Source organism: Mesocricetus auratus, unplaced genomic scaffold (assembly GCF_017639785.1).
Source record: "Mesocricetus auratus isolate SY011 unplaced genomic scaffold, BCM_Maur_2.0 Super-Scaffold_100676, whole genome shotgun sequence".
Taxonomy (NCBI): domain Eukaryota; kingdom Metazoa; phylum Chordata; class Mammalia; order Rodentia; family Cricetidae; genus Mesocricetus; species Mesocricetus auratus.
In genome coordinates, this window is record NW_024429266.1 from 134,356,091 (window position 1) to 134,382,571 (window position 26,481).

Sequence of the window (26,481 nt, forward strand, 5' to 3'; positions counted from 1 at the left end):
AGATTTTTAAAAACAAGACAACATAATTCAGGTTAACTTTGCTGAACAGTGAATAAATGAAATTCATCTATACCTGAATGAACATGTTTAACAATCAAAAATTTTAAACAACCACAAAAAGCAAAAACTTCCAACAAACACAAACAAGATTTGTTTAAAGGGCACAGAGATGCCCTGCAGCAGATCCTGCCTTTACTGGTATGTCTTCAGACAGGCTGGGCTCCGTGGGAGCAAGATGGTTAACAGGGCGACAGGACAGTCACACGGCGGAGTGCCAGACCTGGCTAGGACCCGCAGGTTCCACTGCAGAACTGACTTTGTGCGTAGGAGGCACACGCGTAAGGGTGAGTAGTCAGGCAGACACTATTCAAAAGCTACTCTGCCCTGTAACCATTGAATAATGTTGGAAAAGCTTTGGGCTTTGTATTTTATTTTTATTTTTTTTAATTTTATTTTTAAGTTTTACTCCTTGTATTTAAATTTTTAAATAACAAGGTCACTGAAACTCATGCACGCTGCAAAAAACCTCATGCAGTAGTTAGGTAAACCATCCAAGCAGTTTTTATTCATTAATATTCATAAATACACACAGCAGCTTCATTAGAGATTTCAATTTTCCTCTTCAGTTTGAATGTGGAGTATTAGGAGAGCCTTTTGCATGTCAAGGTACAGGAAGCAGAGATCACCCTGCACTGCTACCTACATTTACCTGCTAGAAGTAAAAATTAGTTAAGTGGAAATGATTATCATATATATTTTCTCTCTTCCTTTTGAATGTACACAATGTAACAAGAGTGACAGACCTGAAATTACAATCACCAAACAAACCCAGGATAGCTGTTGTCCACTTTCATTGGCAAATACAGCACAGAGGACACTGTCTGCGAGTGGGGAGGTCATCAAAGAGGAGGTGGTGGAGGCTCATTTCCTTTATTACTCTCTTTTAAATTTAGGTTTTCTAAAGCAACATCTAAAGGCATAATATCTACACAGCCCATAGCACCAAAATCTGCCATCTCCCCCCGTTCATCCTCATCTGAGGACGAGCTCTCTTCCCGCACTAACGTGGACAGAAGGAGCTCCTGAACAAACAGGCTGCGGTCCGCGCGCTCGCTTTCCATGGACTGGCGCTCTACTTCAGACATTTTGGGATCATTCAACCTGTACAGGTAAGAAAGAAAAGACTGTATTTGTAAAAAGTCAAGGATTAATGCACAGTGAAGCCAAGCTGTATGCAATGAGCAGATGTTCCAGCTAGGGACAACATGACCTCGGTTATGTGCAGATAAATCCCACACTGTGGCAGTCACACTCCCTAGGGTGCAAACCTGTGTTCAGTAGATTCAAAGAGATGAAAGAACCAAACAAGCAAACACAAACAAAAACCTTTTTGTCTGGGTAGACAGTCCAGACTACCCCTGGAGAGAAGTCTGGTGGAAACTTCTCTGAATGAAAACAAATGAACAAAGCCACTTCTGACAGACCCTATGCTTGGGAAGAGGTGGTGCCCCTAATCAGTTTTACCCTGGAGAGTAAAGCGCACACAGCAGTCAGTGACCCTGCTCCCGGACCCAATCCAGTGACCAGAATGTGCAATGCAAAACTGAACCCTAAACTTGGCCTTTTCTCTTTTCCATTTCACTTTTTGAAAGTATGCACAAAAACTCAAGAAGGCACACGCCATGACTTTTTCTTTCTTCTTCCCCACATTTTTTCTGCCAGAGTCTTATTGGGTGACTGGCAACTTGTTATGCAGACCATGAAAACTGGCCTTGAATTCTTAGAGATCCACCTGTCTCTGACTCCCCAGTGCTACAGTTAATAAGGCTTATGCCTCCACATCGGTCTTTCTTTTTTAAACGTGTGCGTGCCACAGTAGATGTATGAATTCAGGCCAAGTTTGTGGGGTTGGTTCTCTCCTTCCACCTTTACATGGGTTCTGGGGATTGAACTCAAGACTGCAGGATTTGCTAGGCCACCTCATCAGCCTACCACATCATTTTCCCACCAAGTACCCAGAGTATGGCAAGACAGATATGATGGTCACGGTTGGTTGGGAAACCAAAGTTCATTCCCACAGAACCTGGTCAGGTGTTAAATTCACCTTGAAAATCAGACGTGAAAACTCAACCAGGTGTGGTGGTGAGCGCTTTCAATCACAGCACTGGGAGGCAGAAGAGCTGCACAGGGCCCAGAGTCAGGCTGCAGTCAGTCACTCTGCATCACTCTGGCCCCAGCGGTTGGAACTTATCATTTTACAGCAAGAGGAGACACAAGCACAGACTAGCCAATGTGCTCAAAGTCTCAGTGAAAAACTGCCAGGGAATGATGAGATCTGTGGCTCAGATCAGGGAAGAGCTAAACTACAGAACTCAACGCAGACAAAGTATGTGGGGGCAGTCAGTCACTCAAAAGCCACGAAAGTCACAGTGGAAGGGAATGTGTGGTTAAGAGTACTTTAAGAATGTCACAGGAGAGCACTAACAGATTGGAGCCCGAGTAATGACTACACATTCCCAACCCAATTATCAAGGTGCTGATGGCTAACTTGCTTCCTATGTTCTTAGCTTTGGAAAATGCCTTTGGTCAATGTGGGGGAGGGACCTAGAAGTCCAATCTGTAAGAGATACAGGGTGGATAGAAAACAGTGTCCGATGAACTGGACATCAAGAGGAAGCCTTGCCTGCTGGAAAGCACTCAAACTCAATGCTGTTCTAACTTTAGGGGAAGTAGTTAAAGATGCCTAATTCTTGAGGGGCAGATAAAATCTGACAGAGGGCTCAATGTTTTGATGGGTCAGTTTTGTTTGAGACCCAAAAAGATGTGCTAAGCCTAAGATCTTCAAAATGGGTTAGCTAAACTAGCTGGTCCGTTATCAAGACAGAACTCCAACTTAGACACTTGACTACTTTACTTCTTAACATGTCTACCATCTTTGACCTCCCTGGAAAAAACTGTCCCTACAGTCAGATCCAGGGTAAAATGAACATGTCACACCAAGTCTTACCAGAGCAGGAAGTGCTTTCCTTGTTCAGGTTTACTATGTATGCTGATATACTTGAAATTTCAAGGAACCCAACAAATAAACTGGAACTTGCCCTCTACTATGCTACCAAGGATGATTTTTTATCTTCCTGCCTTTAGCTTAAGAATGTTGGGATTGCCGGGCGTTGGTGGCGCACGCCTTTAATCCCAGCACTCGGGAGGCAGAGACAGGCGGATCTCTGTGAGTTCAAGACCAGCCTGGTCTACCGAGTGAGTTCCAGGACAGGCTCCAAAACAATACAGAGAAACCCTGTCTCGAAAAACCAAAAAAAAAAAAAAAAAAAAAAGAATGTTGGGATTGGGGCTGGAGAGATGGCTCAGAGGTTAAGAGCACTGACTGTTCTTCCAGGGGTCCTGAATTCAATTCCCAGCAACCACATGGTGGCTCACAACCATCTACAATTCAATCTGGTGTCCTCTTCTGGCATACAGGCAGAACACTGTATATGTAATAAATAAATAAATAAATCTTAAAAAAAAAAAGAATGTTGGGATTGTAGGCATATTCTACTATGCTTAGTTGCTAGAATCTGAGGAAAGAGGAAACAGAGTTCAAGACCAGACTAGACTACCTAGTGAGATTTTGTTTTGGAAGGGAAGGACGGTATACAAGCTGCAGGGCATTGGACATCACACAGCTTCTAGAAGTTACAGTCTGGGTCTAAGGATAGCATTAAGAGGCTGCCCATTATGCTCTGGTAAATGTTTTTCTAGTTTTTTTTAATGCACAGGGAGAAAAAAATATCAGATTAAACCCATTGAATAGTTTGAGATTAAAAAGATATATAATATGCATACATACAAACAAAAACCAGGATAGGGCAATGTATTTTTGACTTTGAAGAGGGTGCTGGATAACATGTAATCTTGTAAGTCTCCTGACATAGGTGCTAGAAATGGCACTCTGGTCCTCTACAAGAACAACTTGTGTTCTTAGCCACTGAGCCATCTCCTCAGCCCCTTTTTTGGTTTTCTTTTTGTTTTTTTGAAACAGCCTTAGCTGTGCTGAACTCACTCTATAGAACAGGTTGGCCTTAGCCTTGAACTCACAGAGATCTGACTGCCACTGCCTCCAGAGCGCTGGGATCAATGGTGTGCACTACCACACTACTGCCCAGCTCTTTTTTGATGCACAATCTTGCAGTACATATAGGCTGGCTTTGAATTCATTTTCCTCTGGCGTTAGCCTCCTGAGTGTTGGGTTTATAGACACGCACCTCCATGCCTGGCTGGAAGATGTTGCTTTCCTGGCAAGATACTCCACCCATAGAATAGCCAACTCTCAGGGAAGACACACACTGGCAGGTGTGTTTCAGGCGGTGCCTAGACCCTAAAGGTACTGCTATTGTCCATCTCCACAGGAAGGTACAATGGCAGCAGGCAGAACCTCCTTACACTGAACCACCACCTGGTGGTAAGCAGGTACCCCCTCACCTTAGGATGGCCACTGCAAAGACAAACACCTCTCTGAAAAACGCCTCGACAAATCCACAATAAAGGACAATGATCAGTATTTTTAATCATTCTCTCATAAATGGCAGGATTCCTGGGTGGGATACTGATGATAAAAATGAAGTTTTAAGATAGGAAGTGACCTTATAGGGGCTAAATATATTAAGTAGCAAAGTTGGGCTCTAAACCAAGGGTCCCCAACCACTTTTCAATCTATGCCTACACAGTACTCCTACCTATGCACAGGATTTAAGTGTGAGATGAAAGAATATGTAGAAATTTCTTCCAAGGTCCAAGAATTGTCACATATATTATAGTTTTCCTATGTAGTTAAGGTTGGCCCTTGAACTCATTAGATAGCTGAGGATGACCTTGAACTCCTCATCTTCCTGCCTCCTCCCTACCCCCTGCCCTGTACTGAGATAATCCCAAGTTAAGTATCTCATAAACTAGTTTTCATGCTACCATTCTGTAAAAGGATTTACTCTCCAAGTTACTTCTCTAGCCTCTCTGACTGTGTCCCAGGCTGGCTATGAATTCACAATGTGGGAGGACACCCTTGACCTTTCTGAGTGACAGCATTCCAGTCAGGTGCTAGGATTACAGACTGCAGCACTGAGCATGCTAGGCAAGCACTCTTTAACAGAGCTACACCCCAACCCTTAACTGTAGCTTTAAAAGCACAGGAGAACCTCAGCAGTGTAAGGAATTTTTACTATATATACAGGGTATTATTGGCACCAGGGTAAGCCATTTTTTAAAGTTAATTTTGGGTACTAGTCTTAAGAATTTAAATCTAGCCAGGCGTTGGTGGCACACGCCTTTAATCCCAGCACTCGGGAGGCAGAGGCAAGCAGATCTCTGTGAGTTCGAGGCCAGCCTGGTCTACAGAGTGAGTTCCAGGCCAGACTCCAAAACAATACAGAGAAACCCCGCCTGGAAAAACAAAAAAACAAAACAAAACAAACAAACAAACAAACAAAAAACCACAACAACAACAACAACAAAAAGAATTTAAATCTAACCCTGGAAAATGATAGATGAAAACCTCCGTATCATGAAAGCTTTTGTTCTTGTATACATCTCTACATGTGGTGTATGCATATGGACCTGTTCAGTTTGTAAAGACTAGAACTTGGCATTAAGCTCTGTACCTTCTTTTTCAAGACACAGTTTCTCATTAGACCTGAAGCTCACCAACTGGTGGGCCCCCAGGATCCTCTTGTTCCCACCTCTCAGGGCTGGGATAACAGAAACATACGACTTTTTAATGGGTGCTGGGGATCTGAACTCAGGCTCTCAGGTTGATGCAACAAGACCTTTATCCACTCAGTTATCTCCTTCACCCCTTTTGTTCTTTCTAATACATCTCAGCAGACTCCAATGGAAAATCAGAAATGATAATTATAAAATAAATTTAGCTGACAAAGAACACATACATGAAATGATACTGTTGCATTATGTGTAGTACAGCAAAGGAAAATATTTTCATTGATGACTATACCTTGTGAACATAAAGACCAATATTTACTTTATCTGAAATAATTTTTCATGATCCTGGGGAAATATTATATATGTGATTTTAATCGGAGGGCTGTGAGTTGTAATGGTCTGATCAAAAGTGAGAGTTTTTAAGTGGATGTATTTACATACACAAAAAGGAAAAGCTTACTAGACTGGACAGTACATGAAATACCTTGTTAAAAGGAACTGGGAGTTCTGGAGAGCCTGCTGGCTGTTCTCTGTGTTGGCTGTGTTGGCTGTGGCCGTGGACTGAGTGATTGTAGTGGTGACGCTGCTTGTGTTAGTGCGCCGGCTTGCGTTGCGAGCTGTCTCCAGTTGTTGCCGTGCTGCCTGCGCATGCTGCCGCTCAAGCTGCAGCTGCATCTGCAATTGTTGCAACTGAGAAGCGGAAGGGCCTGAAGAGTTAAGCTGTCCTCCTGCAGAACGTCTCACTCCTGATAACTGAGATAACAGCTCTGCCAATGGAAATGCAGACAGTCAGTCAATCAACTCAGGAAGACCAAGTGCAGCACACGCCTCTCCCAGTGGAGAAAAGCAAAGCTGGACAGTGGAGTTCACGTAACAATCAGAATAGCCAAGGACCCAACACCAGCACACCCCTGCATACAGTTAGTTATGCTGCTTTAGGCAGAACCTGAGAGAAAGTAATTATGTACAGTACAGCTGTATACTTCTTATTTAGACCGAAGGTCCACCTACAGGTCCAGTCATAACTAAGACTTCTTAGTAGAAGCAGCACAGAAGTGGGGGTCAAGCTGACTGACTCTGTTTACCGTGTTCCCAGTTCTGGGAACCTCAGGGCCTGGCACCCAGAGATCAACATTCATTTATCTCTATTATTTCATCAGAGGAATGCCCAGGATGAAAGCCCAGTGTCTGGAGCATTTCTAAGTGCGGCCTTACATTCTGGCTTCTGCCTTCTCTCTAGTATCTTCGGCTACTGCTACTCCAGGGTACTTGGCAAGGCTGGTCCGTGTCCCCGCCCCTCCCCCCCAACCTGCAGTGCTCGACTTGGGTGTATTAAACCCCGCACTCCTATTTTAGTGGAGTTGTTCATGCTGCTGTAACAACATCCCTCAAATACGATGCTCATTCCTACTTTCCTGCCAAGAAGAGCCAACTTAGTTCCTCAGTCATGGAACTCTGAAGGCTTTCTTCCACTCTGAAATCTTCCCTAAAGCCTTTCTTCTCTAGGAGCTTATCCCCTAACCCTTACAGAGATGCAGTAGCACACGGACTCCTCTACACTGTCCATTTACAAATGTCAGACTTCTAAGTATTTGGAGAAAAGTTGGAGGAATGCAAGCACAGGACCAGATGCTGAAGTAAAACACACACCACACAAAACACCGTGAAGGGAGCTCCCCACCCCACCGCCCCTGCCATTAAGAAGTGGAATAAACTTACCAGCTATAGGATCCATGGCTTCCCTACTGCTTGGAGAGTATGAACTCTGCGAAGAAGAGAGTCCACCAGTAGAACTGCTAGTAAAGTGCATGTTTGATCTACGAGCACGAGGACCTCCTAACCCCCGGCCAGGGTGAAACATTCTACGTACATGTCGAACACCACTCGATTCATCATAACTCAGAAGTTAAGGAAAGGATGAGCAGTTTACCAAAAGAAGACACAACAACAAACAGTTGAGTTCTTGCTAGCTGGGAATTCCTACATTGTAAGCAGCTTAAACTAACACCTTTAGCTTAGAATGCAAGTGTTCTAATTCTATGAGGCCTGTTAACACTAAAAAAGATACCCAGATATAAAAGCAACGGGTATAGACATGATTACATGCCTGTAATACTAACTCATAGGAGGCTAAGGCAGGAAGACAGGGGAGTGTGAGGCTAGCCTGGGCTACATAGTGAGGCCAGACTCAAAAAACAGACAAATACAGAAAACAGAAAAAAGCAATGTATGAATTTTGTGTGTGTTAAGTCAAGAACTTTCTTCTAGGTTCTAGACCTGGAACATTGCCAGGCGAGTTAAAAGAGCTCCCTAGTTAAATATCTAAGGTGATCTTAATATTGAATTTTATGTATCAATAAACAGCTCGTGAGATACCATTATCCTCTACAATGAAAAAAGCAGGCTGAATAATCTAAATTCTGTAGATATAGTTAGCTTCTATGTCAGCTTTAATTTCTGTCTTCAAGTTTTATTCACAGTGCTGTTGCTTTCTCAAAGTTGAATGTGAGTCAAACACAAGGTCTCACATCAAAAAATCAGGAATAAAAAAAAAAAAAGTAAATAAAAGCCTGCTGGGGATATGTCTGGGATCTACAAAAGGTCTATAGTAGTGCTGTTCTTAAGAGGTAGCTGGGCAAGAATGGCAACAGTGTGTTAACAAAAATCAGGACAGCGTGATACTGGAGGTACCTGAAAACTCCTCAAGCTTTCAGTATTGCCATAGCAACATTCTCTCTTTTCAAATTTGGTATAAAAAAACAACAACAACAACAAAACCAAAACCAAAAAACCCAAAACCAAAACAAACCATGTGAAGTACTTTTCACATTCTTGTACTTTACAAGAATTTTATTTTTCCTTGGTAACCAAAGACATCCGTAGAAGGCTCACAAAATGGGTTTGGATGATGTGGGACAGTTTTTATTGAATGTACACTGTATCATCAGAGATTTATTGAAAATAAAATTCAGGTTATTATTTACTTTCTGTTATTTTGCAGTAACTCATAGGCCTAAGTATTCTTAGACCACTTCGGTTTTTTTTGTTTATGTTTTCCATCTTCAAAAAAACATTATTTTGCCAGGCAATGGTGGTGCCCTCCTTTAATCTCAGCACTTGGGAAGCAAAGTCAGATGGATCTCTGTGAGTTCCAGGACAGGCAGAGTTGTAACACAGAGAAACCCTGTCCCAGCGGAAAAAACTATTTTGCCTGCGTGATGTCTTTGTACCATGTGCATGTCTCTTGCCATGTAGGCCAGAAGAGACATCAGATGCCCTGGAACTGGAGTTCTAGATAGTTGTTAGCTCCCATGTGGGTGTTGGAAATTGAACATGTGTCCTCTAAGAGCAGCTAATGTCCTTAATCACTGAGCCACATCTCCAGACCCAATTTTTCATTCTCTTACTAAAAAAAAAATGTATGTATGTATGTATGTATGTATGTATGTATGTATGTATGCATGCATGCATGCATGCATGCATGTATGTATGTATGTAAATAAATTAGTTGGGTATGATGGTACATACCTTTAATCCCAGCGCTCAGGGAGCAGAGGTAGGTGTATCTGAGGTCAACCAATTCTTTTTTTTTTTTTTTTTTGGTTTTTCGAGACAGGGTTTCTCTGTGGCTTTGGATGCTGTCCTGGAACTCACTTTGTAGACCAGAGGTCAACCAATTCTACAAAGACCTTGTCTTAAAAAAAAAAAAAGACCCCTGCTTCCTTTGTGCTGCTTTTGGTGTGCTCTGCTGTCTGCTTCCTGCTAGCCTCTAAGCTGGCTCAGGTTTCTAATTTTGCAGGTTTGTTCCACTGACATTCACCTTCCCTTAAGAAGCTGTAGGAGGGGGCTGGAGAGATGGCTCAGAGGTTAAGAGCACTGCCTGTTCTTCCAGAGGTCCTTAGTTCAATTCCCAGCAACCACATGGTGGCTCACAACCATCTACAATTCAATCTGGTGTCCTCTTCTGGCGTGTAGGCAGAAAAGTGTATAATAAATAAATAAATCTTAAAAAAAAAAAAAGAAGCTGTAGGAAACTAGGAACTGTGAGTGAGAGATGAGAGCTACAGACGGAAAAAACAACACCCAGTTTGTTCCCCACCAAGTCCACGCTGGATTATGGAATATGAAGAAATGTCTGGCAGACAGAAAGGTTGAACTTTGAGTTGACTTAAACTTTCATATGAATAGAACCCTAATGGAGGACAGATTTAGAAAGGCAATTTATAACCTGAAAGCAGCATAACGTGTCTACAAAACAACAAAGCCACTTTTATGGAAAGGTCAAGCAAATAAAAATAACTTGGAGATTAGTTTCTTTCTCTCTGGGAATACTATTCTCAAAAACAATCAGAACCACCAGTGTCACCAACAGCCCTCATGCGCTGCCTCCTGGAAGGATATTAAATCTCTAGGGGCTCTGTGTTCAAGTGTCAGATGAGCTGCAAAGTCATCTGTGACATGATTAGGATCGCCTCCAGGTAACGCTGCACATATCGGACAAATCTGCAATGCAAAAAAAGCAGAGGGTCAATGTACGGTGCTGAGACCCGCTGCCAGTGATCACGGTCAAACGCAGCTGCAGTGCCATGTCTCAGGGTCACAAGACAGTGGTTCTCAACAGTTCAGATCAGACTCCTGGCAGAAACTTCCATCAGTAGGGCAGATCCACATTCGAATGGTCTAGCCAAACAAATAGTTTCTGTTCAAAACTAAAAATAAACGTTTTTTTACCTAAATTCAGCCTTGAATGGTATTATCAGATGTAAGTTAAGGCACCCTTCTCCAAAGCAAGGTAGTCTTGAGGGCCAATCCTCAACTGGGACAGCAAATGCTTGCCTAAAACGTAGCTAGGGAGACAGAGATGGAAGGATCCTTGAGGCTCCCTGAACAGCTAATCTAGTCTATCCAGCAAATTCCAGGCCAGTGAGTGATCCTATCTTAAAAGGAGAAAAAGGGAGCTGTGTAATAGCTATACGGAGTGTATAGAATAAGACAGACAAATATGCGCACCAATTTCTGAAACAACTTCAAGGGGAAAAAAGAAATTTGTTTGTCCTAGAACCTTATTTCTCATAAGGGCGGGCAGTATGTGGAAGTTTGTGACCAGGCCAAGTTCAAGCAGTAGTTAACTTCCTCGTTTGCCTCATGGTAAGTAAGAGACAGCTATAAGTAAGAATACAGCAGTGTGTACACAGGTAGAGGAGATGACAGCTGGGAAGGAATGTCCTTCCCCCCTTAAGCTTCAGGACCGTTTTACTGGTTTGAGAGAGAAACCACAGGGCAGGTAAGCAGGTGATCTTGGCAGCAGTAGGAGGGGAGCACTGGAGAAAAGGAGAAATCATGCCTTTTGAGCCAGGGTCCAAGAAAGCAGGTGTGTGTCAGCGAGCAGCTGCACATGCTTGGGCAACGCTCAGAGAGAGAATGAGAGTGCCGGGGAAGGGTGCTTAGAGTTTTGGCTAGTATTCAAAGAAGACCAAGAGATAGATAGGAGTGGTTATGCTTTGGGCTAGACCTTGCGTGGGGGAGGGAGGGTAGGGGCAGGGGGGGCGGCAGGATCAGCAGTTGAGAATCTGTAACCAATTCCTGGGATGGCTACTTGAAATGGCTTTATCACAATTAGTGAACAGGGAGTAGGGAGAAGTAAAGACAGAAAGAGTAAGAAACTATTAAGAAGAAAGGCTGTTATCTTCCAGATGGTGGTCTAATAGTAGTTTCCGGCCCCTGAAGTAGGAACAGTCTCCAAATCTTAACAAGAAGCAAGAAAGAAGCTCTGATATAGAAGGGAGACCAAGGGATGTAGCTAAAAGTTGAGGTGTGTGCTTCTAATGGTCTGTCACTCACCTCACTACATGTGCCAAGCAAATGTAAGTCTCAGGCCATTGGTGATTATGTAGCTTGCTCACAGTAGCAGGGGAGGAGGAGACTAGGAAGATGACACAGAAGTCAGTGCTGGAACATGGAGCAGACTGGCCAACCTGACTTCTAGGGTCAAGCAAACACAAGTTCCACCTCTGTGACCTGAGTTTGACTGGCTTGACAACTAGTCTCTACTGCCCAGTTGGCTGTCCTGATTACAACTCCGAGCCTGAAAAACAACTAAGACAATTCAAAGATGCTCACAGGAAAAAAAAAAAAAAAAACAAGGAAGCAGTCGGCCTATAAAAGTTAGAAAGGCTAGGATGGAATGCACCCAAGGGGAAGTGAGAGGAGCCAGCAGACTCTTGAGTCCTTCTTGAAAAGGTCAGGCAGGTTTTTTTCTCTTCAAGAGAAAAGCTGTGCTATCTGTTCTCAAGTTTACAAACTGTGAACTCCTCACCAGAAATCCGGTCACTTGGTGCTGCTCCCCTGCTCTTACTCTCCTGGCTTCAGACAATGGGAACAGGCCTGATCACCTTTTATGCTGTGTACTTTACACTTAGCAAACATCTAAGCATGCCTGAGTGAGGCCTTCAGGTAAGGCATGGCTGCACTTTCTGAGTAGTGAAGGAGGAAACAAGAGGCAGAAAGGAAAACTGCAAGCAAAATAGGGTGGGAGAAAGAGAAAGGAGTGTGTGTGTGTGGGGGGGGAGGCAGAGCTGGCCCCTCAGAAACACAAATACTGCTAGTTTTGAATGGACCTTCTCCATTATGGTGCTTAATTCCTTCACAATCTGGGAAAATTCTAAACAAAGGATAACCCATTCACTCTAAAATATGACAGCCTGTCAACATGAATATTTATCATACTTCCATTACCACATAGCACAGTATTCTTTATTATTCATACATGAAAATTCCATAACACATTAGTTTAAAATTACAAAAAGTTGTCAACAATAAGGCTTACTGAATTGGATTAAGTCGGTGTTTCCTAAATTTGGCTAAGAATATAAATCGCCCGAAGTACTTGTCAAAAATGCTTTTTCTCTTAGGTCTTTGAGAAAGACGGAGAAGAATCCCAGGTCTTATGGTTGGGTAAGTTTGACAAATACAGCTGAAACCAATGGTAACATTTAAAACTTCTATCTCCCTGTTAAATAAAAAGTCAAATGAAAACTACTCTCATCACAAACACCCTTGCTATTCTATCAGTCTCTGCTATCGTTTGGGTTATTCTCTTTGGGTCCATCTTGTCACTGATCTCGTCCGTCCTGCTTTCTCTTCAGCCCTCGAGAGCCTTTACCAAATGTGGCAAGGCCTCACAAGGACTGTGCTGTTTCTATGTGGTCTCCGGCATGATTACCAGCAAGCAACCAATCGGTGCGATTTCAACACGTGCCGTTACCAACGCACCTTTCAAGTCTTCACTCCACATGCAGACCCCCAACACAGGCTGCCCGCCCACTGGAAAACACCCAAAGTAGGGTTTTCCAGATGGTGGTCTAATACAACTTTCCAATCACAGGATGTGAGTTTAATCCCAAGGACCCCATGCTGTTATATGGTGGTGCATGCTTGTAATTCTAGTGCCGGGGAGGTGGAGACAGTTGGATTTTTGTGGTTCACTGGCTACTTAGATGGATCTCCAAGGAGCAGCATGAAGACCCTCTAAAAGTGGCCATCAACATTCTTGCTTTAAACAGGAGTGTCACATGTTTCTCCCCTAAAATGATTTTCCATGCCAAGAAGGTTCAGATTTCCTCTGGTTTCTTCCTTCTAGCAAACACAGTCCCATCAGCCTGTTTGCTCTGAGTACTGTGCATCACGAATTTCTTCAAGGGGGGGCACCCCGCAGAGGCAGGTGGAACTCTGTAGGTCTGCCTGGTCTATAGAGTGAATTCCAGGATAGTCAGGGAGGGTTATTACACGGAGAAACCCTGTCTGGAATGAAAAACCAAAACGAAAACAAACAAAGGAAGAAAGGAAAGAAGACATTTCTTGTTCATTTTCGTCATTCTTGGCTACAGAAAATCTATGGAAAATATTGCCCATCTGGGGCTGGTGATACAGCACGGCATATAAGGCGTGTGCTGCATGAGACTGGCAACCTGAGCTGGATCCCCAGAACAAGCGTGTAATGGGAGAGCCAACTCCACAAAGTTGTCCTCTGACCTCTACACATGGGAGACAGAGGGGGGAGAGGGAGGGAAAGACAGAGAGAGAGAGAGACTGAGACACAGAGCAAAAACATGTTTCATCTGCCTATCTGATCCAGCATGAACCTGGCTTTCTGTGAAGTAGGCTGCAGCAGGACAGGGAGATGAGCATACTCTGGGAGCTGGGCAGGTTCTGTACCCTATGAGAAGGTAGCCTCTTACCATCCTCAAACTATTGAAATGACCTCTGAACTAGAACTCTGCAAACTACTGTTTCTGTTTTGATGCTGGTGACTGAACCCAGGACTTGGTACATGGGAACCACTTAAGTCAGACCAAGTTGCAGACACCATCCCTCTTTTAACAGAAGCACCATGTGTCAAAAACTGCTCCAGCAACGGGCATCTCTCGAGAAAGTACCAGAAATGAACTCCATATATCAACTCCTCTGAAACTTAAGTTTAAAGCCTCGGAAAACGTTTCCCTTCTGAGAATGTCTGTCCAAAAGAGCACCATTTCTCAACATCGTTTATTTTCTTCTGTTACTTTCTTGTGCCATTTAAGTGTTTGGTGTACACCCATTCTAGGCATCCATCAACTTGTAAGAACAGCTTTCTGGGATATTTTCTATGGTTCACATTCATCCATGTAATCATCATGGCATAAAAATGAAGATGTCATTTTTCTGTAGAGGAGCTGAAATGTCTCCATAAAACCAAGGGGACAGCTTCCTGGCTGTGAAAGTTCTTTGCTATCTGGTCTCACTGTAGGGTCCAATTCTATTTCCCAGTGCAATGTATCACTGTTTGCTCTTTTCTTTTCAACAATTCATCCTGGTTGTGCCTAAATTACACTGTCTCCTTCCGAGTCTTTTCTTTTCAAAACCTCCTTTAAGTCAAAAGCTCACCCTGACTACGTCTTTCACTGCTCTCTCACTGAGTCAAATAAGCTAGAGTTTATGTTTGGGGAGATCAAATTCAAAGGCACGAAAAACAGGCAGTTTCTCTAGACAACAGGGCTATAGCAATGTGTGTGTTCTTTATTGTGTCTTTTTGTTTGTTTTCGAGGCAGGGTCTCCCTGTGTAACTTTGGAGGCTGTCCTGGAACTAGCTCTTATAGACTGGATTCGTCTTGAACTCACCAAGATCTGCCTGCCTCTGTCTCCTGAGTGCTGGGATTAAAGGTGTGCGCCATCACTGCCCGGCTTGTGTCTAAAAAAATGTATTTAAATTTATTTTATGTGCATGGGTGTGAAGGTGTTAGAGCCCCTATAACTGGAGTCACAGACAGTTTCCATGTGGGTGTCAGAAACTGAACTCGGATTCTCTGGAAGAACAGCCGTGTTTGTAACTGCTGGGCCATCTCTCCAGCCCTGTGCCTTTTTTTTTTTTAAAGATTGTTATTTATGTGGATGCATGTGTACCTACACAGAAACTCACGAGGCACACATGTGCAGGTATCCTCACATTCATGCTAATTGGAGAGGTCACCATGCACTCAGCTCCACTATGACATTTATGTGCATTGAAGCTAGGTGTTAAATCTGCTGAATTCTCTAGCCTCAGCAAGTTAACACTTACATACATTAAATACAATGCTTGAGCCAGGCATCATGGTGCAGACTTAATTGCAGCTTATGAGAGGAGGCAAAGGCAGGTGGATCTCTATGAGTTCAAGGCTAACCTAGTATACATAGTGAGTTTTAGGCTAGCCTGACTTGCCTCAAAACAAACAACCCACCCCTCAGAAAACAATCCCCCCCCACTGCTTGAAAAGACACTAAAAAAATATTTTGTCTTGTATTTATTAATGGTAATGGTAATAGCCCTAGGAATTGGCTTTTTTGTTTGTTTGTTTGTTTGTTTTTGTTTTTTCCTAGACAGGGTTTCTCTGTATTGTTTTGGAGGTTGTCCTGGAACTCGATTGGTAGACCAGGCTGGAATTAAAGGTGTACACCATCACCGCCCGGCTATCATTAGCTTTTGTAAACAAGCTTTGCTGGCAGCCACCAGCAATTCCAGCACTTGAAGTAGTTGGAGGATCAGAACTTCAAGGCCAGTCTCAGCAACAGGAAATTTGAAAAACAAAAACAAACAAACAAACAAAATCCCCAAGGGTTGGAGAGATAGCTCATAGGTTAAGAGCACAGGCTACTTTCCCAGAAGTCCTGAGTTCAAGTCTCAGCAACCACATAGTGACTCACAACCATTTATAATAAGATCTGGCGCCCTCTTCTGTCATGCAGGCAGAACACTGTATACATAATAAAAAAAACCAAAAAGGTAGCATGTACATATATGTTCATCTGAGATTGGGTGTCACCATGTAGCTCATGGGCTAGGAACTTGATCCTTCCACCTAGACCTCCCAAGCACCGCCCACCCACACCTTTGCTCTTTTACAGGCAGCAACTTGGTTTCAAATAGCTCAGGCTCCCATATTTGCTATTCTCAGCTGATTCTCCAGTGTTTCTCTACTTTCAGTCCAGCACCTTGAAAATTCATTTCCTGTTAATTTGGGAAGGTCTAATTATGATGTTAATCAAGTCTGAAATGCATTTTTTTTAAAGCTAGGGAGTAACCCTGGCTGCCCTGGAACTAAGGTAGTAGACTGGCTGGCCTTGAATTCCTTTAGATCCTCCTGCCTCTGATTGTTGGGATTAAGTATGCCACCATGTCTGGTCTTGGGATGCTTTTTAAAAGGGTGTTCATTGGAGGAATAATAGGTCTTGATACAAAATTAAGACACAGGGCAGGAATGATGGCTCAGCAGTTAAGAGAGTGTCCTTACTGATCTTGCAAAGGATTCAGATATGGTCCTCAGCACTCATGTAGGGTGGCCCACAACCTCCTGTAACACAATTCCAGGAGAACCAACACCCTCTGTTCTCTGAGGGTACCTGCACATATGTGGTATACACAAATTCATGCAGGCATACTCACACACAAATGAAAATCTTCTAAAAATTAAGATACAATAAAGAGCCCACACATTGCTTTTAGAGAAACTGCCTTTTTTTTTTATTCCTTTGTGAATTTGATCTCCCCAATCATAAATGCAACCTCAAGCTCAAGCCCTCTCCACACGTCAGATGCTGCACTGAATTTGGAGGGTAAGTTTCAGTGGGTTTCCCGACAGCTCATGATGACTAGAGAGCTTATGCACTGAGCCTAAAACTGGGAATTTTACCAAAAATAGTTGGTTTTTAAAATCTGGGATAATCTTTTTCCACATATGTATGTAGCCCATACAAACTGAAACTAAAAACATCGGAGTCTTGTGAACGTGGCTTCAACTCTGGCAAGCACAGCACCCCTCCCACTACATGCTGTGAAATCCACAGGGTTGGTGAATGCAGTTAAAGTGCCACTTCCTTTGTTAGATACCATGTGTAATGTAATGCCATCACAAAGATTTGCCAAGTCATTAAGCACTCACTGACTACACGCAAAGGACCAGGACTTGGCAGGCAGACACAAGCAGATCTCTGTGAGTTCAAGGTCAGTCTGATCTACAGATTGAGACCCAATCTTAAAAAGAGAAAGAACACAATCAAACCCAAACAACAGCAGCAATAACCACTCATTTTAGAGTAACTCCCATCACCAGGCAATGGTGGCACATGCCTTTAATTTCAAGCACTTGGGAGGCAGAGGTAGGCGGATCTCTGAGTTTAAGGCCAGTCTGATCTACAGAGCCAGTGCCACAATAGACTCCAAAGCTACACAGAGAAACCCTGTCTAGAAAAACCAAAACCAATAAAAAAAATTTTTTTAAATAAAAAGGCAAAAAAAGAAACAAGACAAGCTAAGGTCAGCTAAGGCCGGGATTCTCTCTTAACTGTTGAGCCACACCCTGCCCCAAAAATCAGGTCTTAAAAATAAAACAAAACAAAAATACTGCATACTCATGTTAGAAGCAGCATGTTATAGTATTAGGGTGTTATTAATGTCTTAAAATTAATAGCACCTCCCTGGGCAATGGTGGCGCAAACCTTTAATCTCAGCATTCAGGAGGCAGAGGCAGACGATCTCCGTAAAGTTGGAGGCCAGCCCATTCTACAAAGTGAGTTCCAGGACAGGCTCCAAAGCTACAGAGAAATCCTGTCTCCAAAAAAAAAAAAAAAAAAAGCCTTCCATCTTTTTTGCAAGGTAGATTTTGTTTTTTAATCTTCCTTAATAAAATGATGAGGTTTTTTTTATCCTCTCTTTCCATAATAGCAATTCAAAAAATACTAACAGGTTGATTACTTAACAGGTTGATTACTCAAAATATTTGAAAGTCTGCAAAGATGGCTCAGTAGTTAGGAGCATGCACTGATCCTCGAGAAGATTCTTCAGTTGCTTGCATCCAAGTTGGGTGGCTCACAACTCCGTGTAATATCTGTTCCTCCAGAGGAATCCAATGCCCTCTTCTGGCCTTTGCAGACACTGCTGACATGTGAATAGCCATACCTTGTAGTTCACAGAGGCTAGAAGAAAGGATTCTGTTTTCTCCACGGGCATGGCAAACACTCAAAGGAGATAGATGTGTTCACCCCAATTTAAATACTATGCACTGTCTATGGATGTGGAAGAGATAGACACATCACAGGGAGCTGTCAGAGGCAAAGGAAACTGCAATTCCTCAAATTCCAAATATTCAGAAATGAGCTCAACCTGGACTACAGGAGGATTTCCAGTGGTTCGATAAAAGCCAGCATTTCTTGAGAACTTGTGAGGCTGGTTCCCCTCTAACAAAAGGAGTCATTTCTCTTACCCCTGGCAAAAGAAGGGACATATGACTACCTGTGGTGTCTATCAACATATTAAAATGCATACCAGCCTCCAGGCCCCTTCAGTGTGACAAGGACCTGCTATATATTTCAGCGTCCACAGAGCAGTCTGCTCTTCTTTCCTTCTCCCCTACCCAAAGTCCCTCTCACTAACTAACGGGCTTCCCTTCCCACAGCTACTCACTCTATTACAGCTCTGCTATTCTTGATCAGTTTCGTCTATGCTGTGCTCCTTCATCTCTCACGTTTTCTCTTTCTAGTCTGTTATTTTCACCTCTCACAGACAGCCCTAGTCAGGTCTTGTCTGCTTCCGTCTCTGCTCGGGACTCTTCTAGATGCCTGGCTGTTCTCTTGTATCTACAGCAAAAACCTCCCCTTTAACCATACCACAGAGCAGTCATGTCCTCAGTTTATATAGGCACCTGATCATTGTGTACAAATTGGACCACTATACTCTTCAACTTACAGAGGCTACGATTACTTGCAAGATTGGGCCTGTCAACACTCTGCCACAGAAGGGGAAGAGCTCATGCCCTCCCCTCCCTGAAGATCCATATGCAGTTAATGACTGGTGGGGAGGGAGAGATACTTTCTTCCAGTGTGGCCATTGGCAAGGTGCCATGCTTCTGGAAACAATCCTTAGCCACGTTCCTTTGAAGACTCTAATAAAACTGACTAGATTTAGAAAACAGTAAGTAATAGAACAGGGTTGTTTGAGAAGAAGGGGTATGAGATAAAAGAGGATAAGGGGAAATATGACCAAACTTCATTATGTATACAATGAAACCCACTATTATGCATAATTAATGAGCTATTAAACATTTAAAAATGAGGGCTAATTTCAAAATCACATCATTTCTCATATTTGGTGTTTACATAAAGATTATGGAGACTTACAACTAAGTACATACCAATCTACGTCACCCCTTTTTAAAACTAGTGACCACCTTTGCTACACAACTTATGTCAGATGCTGTCTTTCTGTTTTGTTTCCTCTCTTTTTCTCGCACAGCTGGAGATGACACCCAGAGTCTCCTTCACACTAAGCCAAGTATCTCACCACAGAGCCAGACCCCCAGTCAGGGATTTGGTTTTAAAGGTTCTTGGTACACTCAAAATTAAGCTCTCTTGAATGATCTTAAAATGAATCTTAAGAAGGCAAAGGGCTAAAGCTGTGTCTAACAGGGAGTCAAGGACTGGAAGAAAAAAAAAAGGTAGAAAAAAAATAAAGGGTTACAAAGCTGATGTAAAATTCTGGCTTCAGTAGACTCTCTCAGTAGCCACTTCAACTCTGTGAGCATTTACTATAGCAACCGTTTACAATGACAGAGCCTCCTGCCCTACAATATTCCAAAGGGAAGCTGACTATTAGAAAGCATTGTTCCTAAATCCTACAGTGAAGTATGAACTGGCCTAGAGGACATGTGTGGTTAATGCTGTAATAAAAGCAAAATAATAAATTGGGCAGTTAGAAAAAGAAAATACTATCCATCAAAATGAAGGGATTTACTACTCTTGACATTCATGATTCAATTTAAAAATACCTGGTTTGGGGCTCAGTGGGTCAAGGCACTTGCTGCCAAGTCTGAAGACCTGAGCTCAGTTCAATACCCAGAGCACATACAATGACGGAGGGACCCAGCCCCTACCCTTCCCCTAAAATCAAACAGTCACACGTGTGAAGAGAAGCACGAAGTGACACTAGAGTACTCCATGGCCACACATGAGGGCCCTGACATGACCAAGACACTCACAACCCTGCACCTTTACATCAGAAACTCCTTGTCCGCTTGCCATTTTCATTTTGAAATGTCTGGGCTTGGCTATGGCAGTGAAATTTGATACTCTGCAAAAACTAAGGGCCAAGGAAGGAGAGACTCATAAAATATAGTGCACAAAACAAATATGACAAACTAGAGTGGTGAGGGCTGCCAGGGGCTACATACTGAATACCTGGGAACTTAACACAGGTAAATGACTAAATAAACCCACAGAGGGGCAAACCACAAGCCTGTAAATGGTGGGTGGTTTTCGCACCATCTATCAGAACGAAGAGTGTAAACTCTGAAGAGCTGCTTTTCAGACTAAGAACATAGGCAAGACTGCTCAGCCTTGATTCTTCATCTATGAAGATGAGGAAGGCATGGAAAGGGCTTGCTTTCCCACTGCATCATCTGATTCTGGGTGTGGAAAACTGTCTTGTTAAACTGCCCACTGAAGTAATGAAAATACAGTAGGGCCTGCTGGCTTGACAGGGCCTTGGGATGTCTAGTTTTCCACAAGGAACTCAGTGCGGCTAGTTAAATAAAAAGACCCACACTCAACAGTCAAACAGAAAAGTAACCTCAAACTGAACAGACTGAGTCAGGCCAGGACTCTTTCTGCTGTGACTGGGGTGACACAAGAGGAAGCAAACTTATCTGACAAGAAAAGGACCAACCAGAACAAACAGTGTGACTACAGTGCTCTGGGGTTTCCCTTGCTGTACTCTCAAGTAATTTTGGTTTAAGGACCAGATAAAGGTAATCAAACCTTGAACTCCAAATCTTACGGAAATTTGAAGCACACACTGGCAGTGTCCATGGGAACGAAGGGAAGCTTGCAGCAGAGGCCTCTTTAAACACCTGCATGACCTGAGTGCACTACTTCATTTCTCTGAATTTTATCTGTTGAGTTCATCTAGGGAATACTATGTATATGCAAATTCTCCAAAATCAGATATTTCCCTTATCTACCGTTACCAGCAGCAAGAAGGAAGAGCTGAGGATTAAGATGTGGTCACTTCACCACTGTATCCGGGTCCCTTCCCTTCCTCCTATTCTCTTCCCTTCCTTTTTGTTTCCTCACTAACCTCCCCCTTCACCTGTATTTCCCTTAAAGCAGTATCTTGAATGAGACTCATTTCTGTGACTCTTTTAGGTGCATTTATTATTGCTTAGTTCTACATAGTGACTCAGACTGAGGTTTAAAAAATCTACAAAGTTTTCAACTTAAGATCTCGTATCTTATTCTAGACCTTTTTGCTTTTAGTCACTGGGGGGGGGGGGGGATCAGGAAGGAAGAACTGGATTGGAAACAAGAGATGGGATCTGATGACAACTAGGGAAGGCCAGTGGTGCAGAGTCCAGGACTGCAGAGGGGAGTCCTGCTTTGGATATAACCAAAGATTTACAGTTTCCTTGAGAAAAATTCCTTATAGAAGAAAAATTAAGCATAGCGATAACAACAACTTTAAAAAGATATATGGAAGAAAGCTGACTGGGGTCCTTTCAACCTACTGCTGTTGCCTTTGACGAGGCATCCCTGTGTGTATCTTGAAGAAATGCAGTATCCTAGGGACCTACAATTTGCAGTTGAAAGTAATTTTTACAACACACGAAGTTCAATGTACCAAGCAAGAGGCGGGTGGCAGTGCCTCGTTTCAGCAGTGTCAGGAGTAACACGTTACAGCGTTTCAGCAAGATGCGCCACCTACCACTTCTGTTGATGTTTCTGCGTGTTCAGAAGTAACATGGTCTTGAAGAGATGTTTCCGTGTAGCCCATTTTTCCACAATAGGGACAAGTAAAAGACTGTGGCTGCTCTACAGAGAAAGCTTCCCCACCATAGTACAAATCTGAAAAATAAAATGAATTGAATTGAGAAATACCCGTGCTTCCTTTCAAATATACAAATAAACACAATCAGAGTACACAACAGTATGAAGGAAAAGGTGTGGTCCGAAATGCCAACAACCCTACTCTCTAGTTAAGTGAGGTTTTGGTGGTGGTTGTTTTGCTTGTTTTCTTTTTAATTTCTGTAATAGGATCTCATGGTATAGCCCTGGCTGGCCTGGAACTCACCAATCTGCTTGCACTGCTGGGATTAAAGGAGTATAGACGAGGAGTTAAAAACAAATAAGCAAACAAACAAACAACAACAACAACAACACAAAAACAATTTAAAAGATTACAATGGAAAGCCTGGCTTCAAATAACTCTGCTAACATTTAATTTCAGGTGGGACTCAGCATACTCTTCCAAAGTCTTCTCCAGATAGCAGGTAAGGAGAAAAACAAAGCAAATAATTTCCCCCTGACTTATAGTTTTGAGTATTTCCCAAAAGCCCACAGATAAGGCTTTGGTCCCCAGACCAAATTGGGAAGTAAGTGGCTGAATCTTAAAGATAGGCTAAATTTAAAAAGCAAAAACACCCAGGCTTTGGTGGTGCATGTCTTTAATCCCAGCACTCGGGAGGCAGAGGCAGGCGGATCTGAGGACAGCCTCCAAAACAATACAGAGAAACCTTTTCAAAAAATCAAAACAAACAAAAACACACGCACTCAAAAAACAAAAACAAACAAACAAACAAACAAACAAAGTCACTGGGAATGTGCCCTTAAGGAGAATCCTGGGACTCCAGACCCCTTTTCTGGTTATTTCCCACCTCTTGAGAGACCTGTTATCTGTTCCTGCTATAACTGATTATGCCACCATTTCCCAAAGCCACATAGCCCAACAACCAGGTTAAAACCTCAAAAGTAAGAAACTGAAGCAAATCTATCAAACTGATCATCTCAGGTATTTTATCAGTGGTGGAAAGCTGACATCCTGTCCTCTGTACACATTTAAATCTGAAGCTGCTTATTCCACATCTGTATCTAATTAGAGTTTCACTGTATTCTCTTCCCCTTTATCCCTCCCTACCCCATAAAGTTTCTCTGTATAGCTCTGGTTGTCCTGGAACTTGCTCTGTAGACCAGGCCGGCCTTGAACTCACAGAGATCCATTTGTCTCTGCCTCCCAAGTGATGGGATTGAAGGTGTACACCACCACTGCCTGGTTTTCTTATTTCTTTTTATATATATGGTAACACTAATAACAAAAGAATCAGAAAGGTGTACCACGAACAAGGATGCAAGAACTCAGGAAAGGAAAGATGAGCATGACCAATATCTAAACCGTTAGCTGCAACTGTCTGTTCACAGAGTATGGCACTCTCAGAGTAGGAAGCATCCCTAGGTAGCCAGCTCTTGTGAATGCCAGCTTGGATATGGTGTAAGCACAACTCACTGTCAAACAACTCCCTGAAGAATGAAACAGAGAATCTGGAAATAATTTATATGCATCATTAGATCTAACAAGGAGGAAGTCTGTTCTCCACAGATAACAAAAGAAAATCCACAGCATCTTTATTTAGTAGGTTATACATTTCATTACAAAGAGGTATTTGATTCTTTAACATGGGGGAAAATGCCCAATTGTATGAGTATAAGATTACTTCTCTGAGAACAGAGAACGAAGAGCTGAGCATGGTAGCTCATGAATGAATCTAACCTAGAACCAAGGAGACTGAAGAAAGATGACCACAAGCTCAAAGCCACTCTGGGCTGCTAGCAAGACTCTGCCCAAAATAGGGAGGGGAGTTAAGAGAGATTTAAACTGTCTTTAAAAATCACTCATATGTGTATATATGTACATGTGCAGGTGCGTGTGTGTGTGTGTGTGTGTGTGTGTGTGTGTGTGCGTGTGTGTGTGTGTGTCTCCGTCCATGCATGGTAGATTTGTGGCAGTTAAGGATTATAAAGAAAAAAAGGAAAGGATGGTGGTGTGTGCCTGAACTCTCAGCACCTGGGAGACAGGAGGAGAATCATGAGTTCAAAGACAGTCTATGCCACAAGGCAAGTCCAGGCAGCTTAAGCTAAATAGTGAGACCCGGTTGCAAAAACAAACACCCAGTAGCAAAACAAAACTCCAAGCAAACAATAATAAAACCCAAAAATAATTTATTTACCTAATAAGTAGCAAACCCCAAACTATGACAACTCTGAAAAGACTAAATGCCTTTTTCCTAAGGTGAGGAACAGGATAACATTGCCATTCTTGCTACTTCTACTCAGTGTTTCCCTTGAGGCTCTGACTGCAGTAAATGAAAGGCATCCAATGGAAAGGAAGAAAAACACCCAAGATCCTAAGAATCTACTACGTTAGAACTAATCTTAAATTTTAAAACTAACAAACCAATCTAGCAGCATAGCAAGCTAAACAATTATAAATAAAACTGTTTTTCTATAACATTTACAACAAATAATCCAAAGATAAAATCAATTTCATTTACAAGAGCCCAAGAATACTTAGAAGTATATTTAACAAAATAATTTATTTTGATAACTATACAAAAATATAAAAACCCTAAAATAAAGATATTTTATATTCACAGATCAGATTTAGTACCAAAGTAGCAATACTCCACACAAGTCTATAAGTTCAACATAACCACTATCAAAATCCAGTTGGTTTCTTTGAAAAAATTGGACAGTATTCATAAAACTCAGAGGACTTAGAATGCTTAAAATAAGTATGAATAGGAATAAAATTCAAAGCCTTGAAAATTTCAAAACTTTCTATAAAGCTTTAGAAATGTAAATATTACAGAACTGTCATGAGGACAGACAGAGTATGATCAATTGAAAAGACCAAGTCTAAGCCAGGTGGTGGTGGTGCAGGCCTTTAGGCAAGGGGATCTCTGAATTCTAGGCCAGCCTGGTCTATAGAGTGAGTTCAGGACAGCCAGGGCTACACAGATAAACCCTGTCTCAAAAAACCAAAAGCATAAAAATGAACAAGAGTTAAAATAATCCCTTGTTATGGTCAACTTATTCTGAAAAGAAGAATGCTAATTAATCAATAATGGATAGTTCAATGATCCCAGAAAAACTGGATACCCCCACATAAAATGAAGCACACTCTACTTCAACTCAAGTTAAAAAAAAAAAAAAAAAAAAAACTAATTCTAATCCCAGCACTCAGGGGGCAGAGGATCTCTGTGAGCTGAGGTCAATCTGGCTGCAAGTGAGACCCCATTTCAAAAAAAAGGAAAAAAGTAACAATCTGAAGTGCATGAAAAGGTCTAAATGCCTACACAACTGAAACCCCCAGGAGACAAATATCCCAGTGACCTTAGAGTGGTTATGAAATTCAGATGACACCAAACACACAGCAAAAGAACAAACTAGGCACTTGCCCTGAGAAAGTGAGAAGACAACAGAATGGCATTAAGTTTTCTCAAATCACCCATCTGATAAGGAACATAAATATAAGATATGTGTGTGCGTATACACACACTTCTAACAAATATACCTGTATCATATATATATATATATATATATATATATATATATATATATATATATGATACACATACATACAAATGGCTAATAAGCATAAGAAAAAATGCTTAGCTCATTAACTGTCAGAGACCTGCAAATCAAAACCACTTGAGATACCACTTGATGCGCATCAGGAAGCTATAATCAAAAAGACAGTAAGTAACAAGTGTGTTGGCTAGCTAAGAAATTACAGTGTGAACCGGATGGCTTTTCCTCCTGACTGATAATGCAATCCCAGTAACACTTGTGTGCTATTAGCACCAGTGGTCAGCCTGATTTCATTCCGTTTCCAGAGGCACTCTATCTCATTCAAAGGGCTTCTTAAGCAAACTCTAACTATGAGACACAGAAAGTGATAGGAAAGATGATTTTATTTAGAATGTCTGAACCTTTTGATATGGTAATTGGGGTAGTTACAGGCTGTTTTGCTTTTTCATAACCATACAAAGCTCTTAAGAGATAATTAAAATTTTCACTATGAACTTACCAAAATCTACCCTTGTTAATATGCACTGCATCGGGTGGTCAGTTGTATGCCTTGTTGTAGTTGCCCCGCTTTCATAACACGATGCACAAAGATCGTAATCGTAGCAAATTAAACACTTGTATCTGCGACCTCGAAAATTTCCTTTTAAACATGCATCACAGCTGACACCTATAAAACAAGAACAAGTGCCTTCCATTAGCAGCTAGAACACAGTGAAACACAGCAATCCCAGCAGTGTGGCAAACTCCTTACTCGGAAGCAAAGACAGGAAGGACGTCGGCAGCAAACTTAGGGCTGTCTTCATCACATGAGTTTAGGTCAGGCACGGCTACATGGTGAGATACTTACTG

At 42.2% G+C, this 26,481-nt stretch overlaps 1 protein-coding gene across 2 annotated transcripts in view; it reads right to left on the reverse strand.

The window, feature by feature from the left end:
* Window positions 1-538: 538 nt before the first annotated feature.
* Window positions 539-26,481, reverse strand: part of Kcmf1 (potassium channel modulatory factor 1) — a 58,685-nt gene continuing 32,742 nt past the window's right edge. For both annotated transcript variants that reach the window (XM_040739421.1, XM_040739422.1), the window contains exons 2-7: window positions 26,132-26,299; window positions 21,974-22,113; window positions 10,111-10,212; window positions 7,429-7,603; window positions 6,194-6,476; window positions 539-1,161 (exon numbers count right to left, since the gene is read on the reverse strand). In XM_040739421.1, the coding sequence (XP_040595355.1) occupies window positions 900-1,161; window positions 6,194-6,476; window positions 7,429-7,603; window positions 10,111-10,212; window positions 21,974-22,113; window positions 26,132-26,299 (1,130 nt within the window). In that variant the 3' untranslated portion in view covers window positions 539-899. The remainder of the gene's footprint in view (window positions 1,162-6,193; window positions 6,477-7,428; window positions 7,604-10,110; window positions 10,213-21,973; window positions 22,114-26,131; window positions 26,300-26,481) is intronic.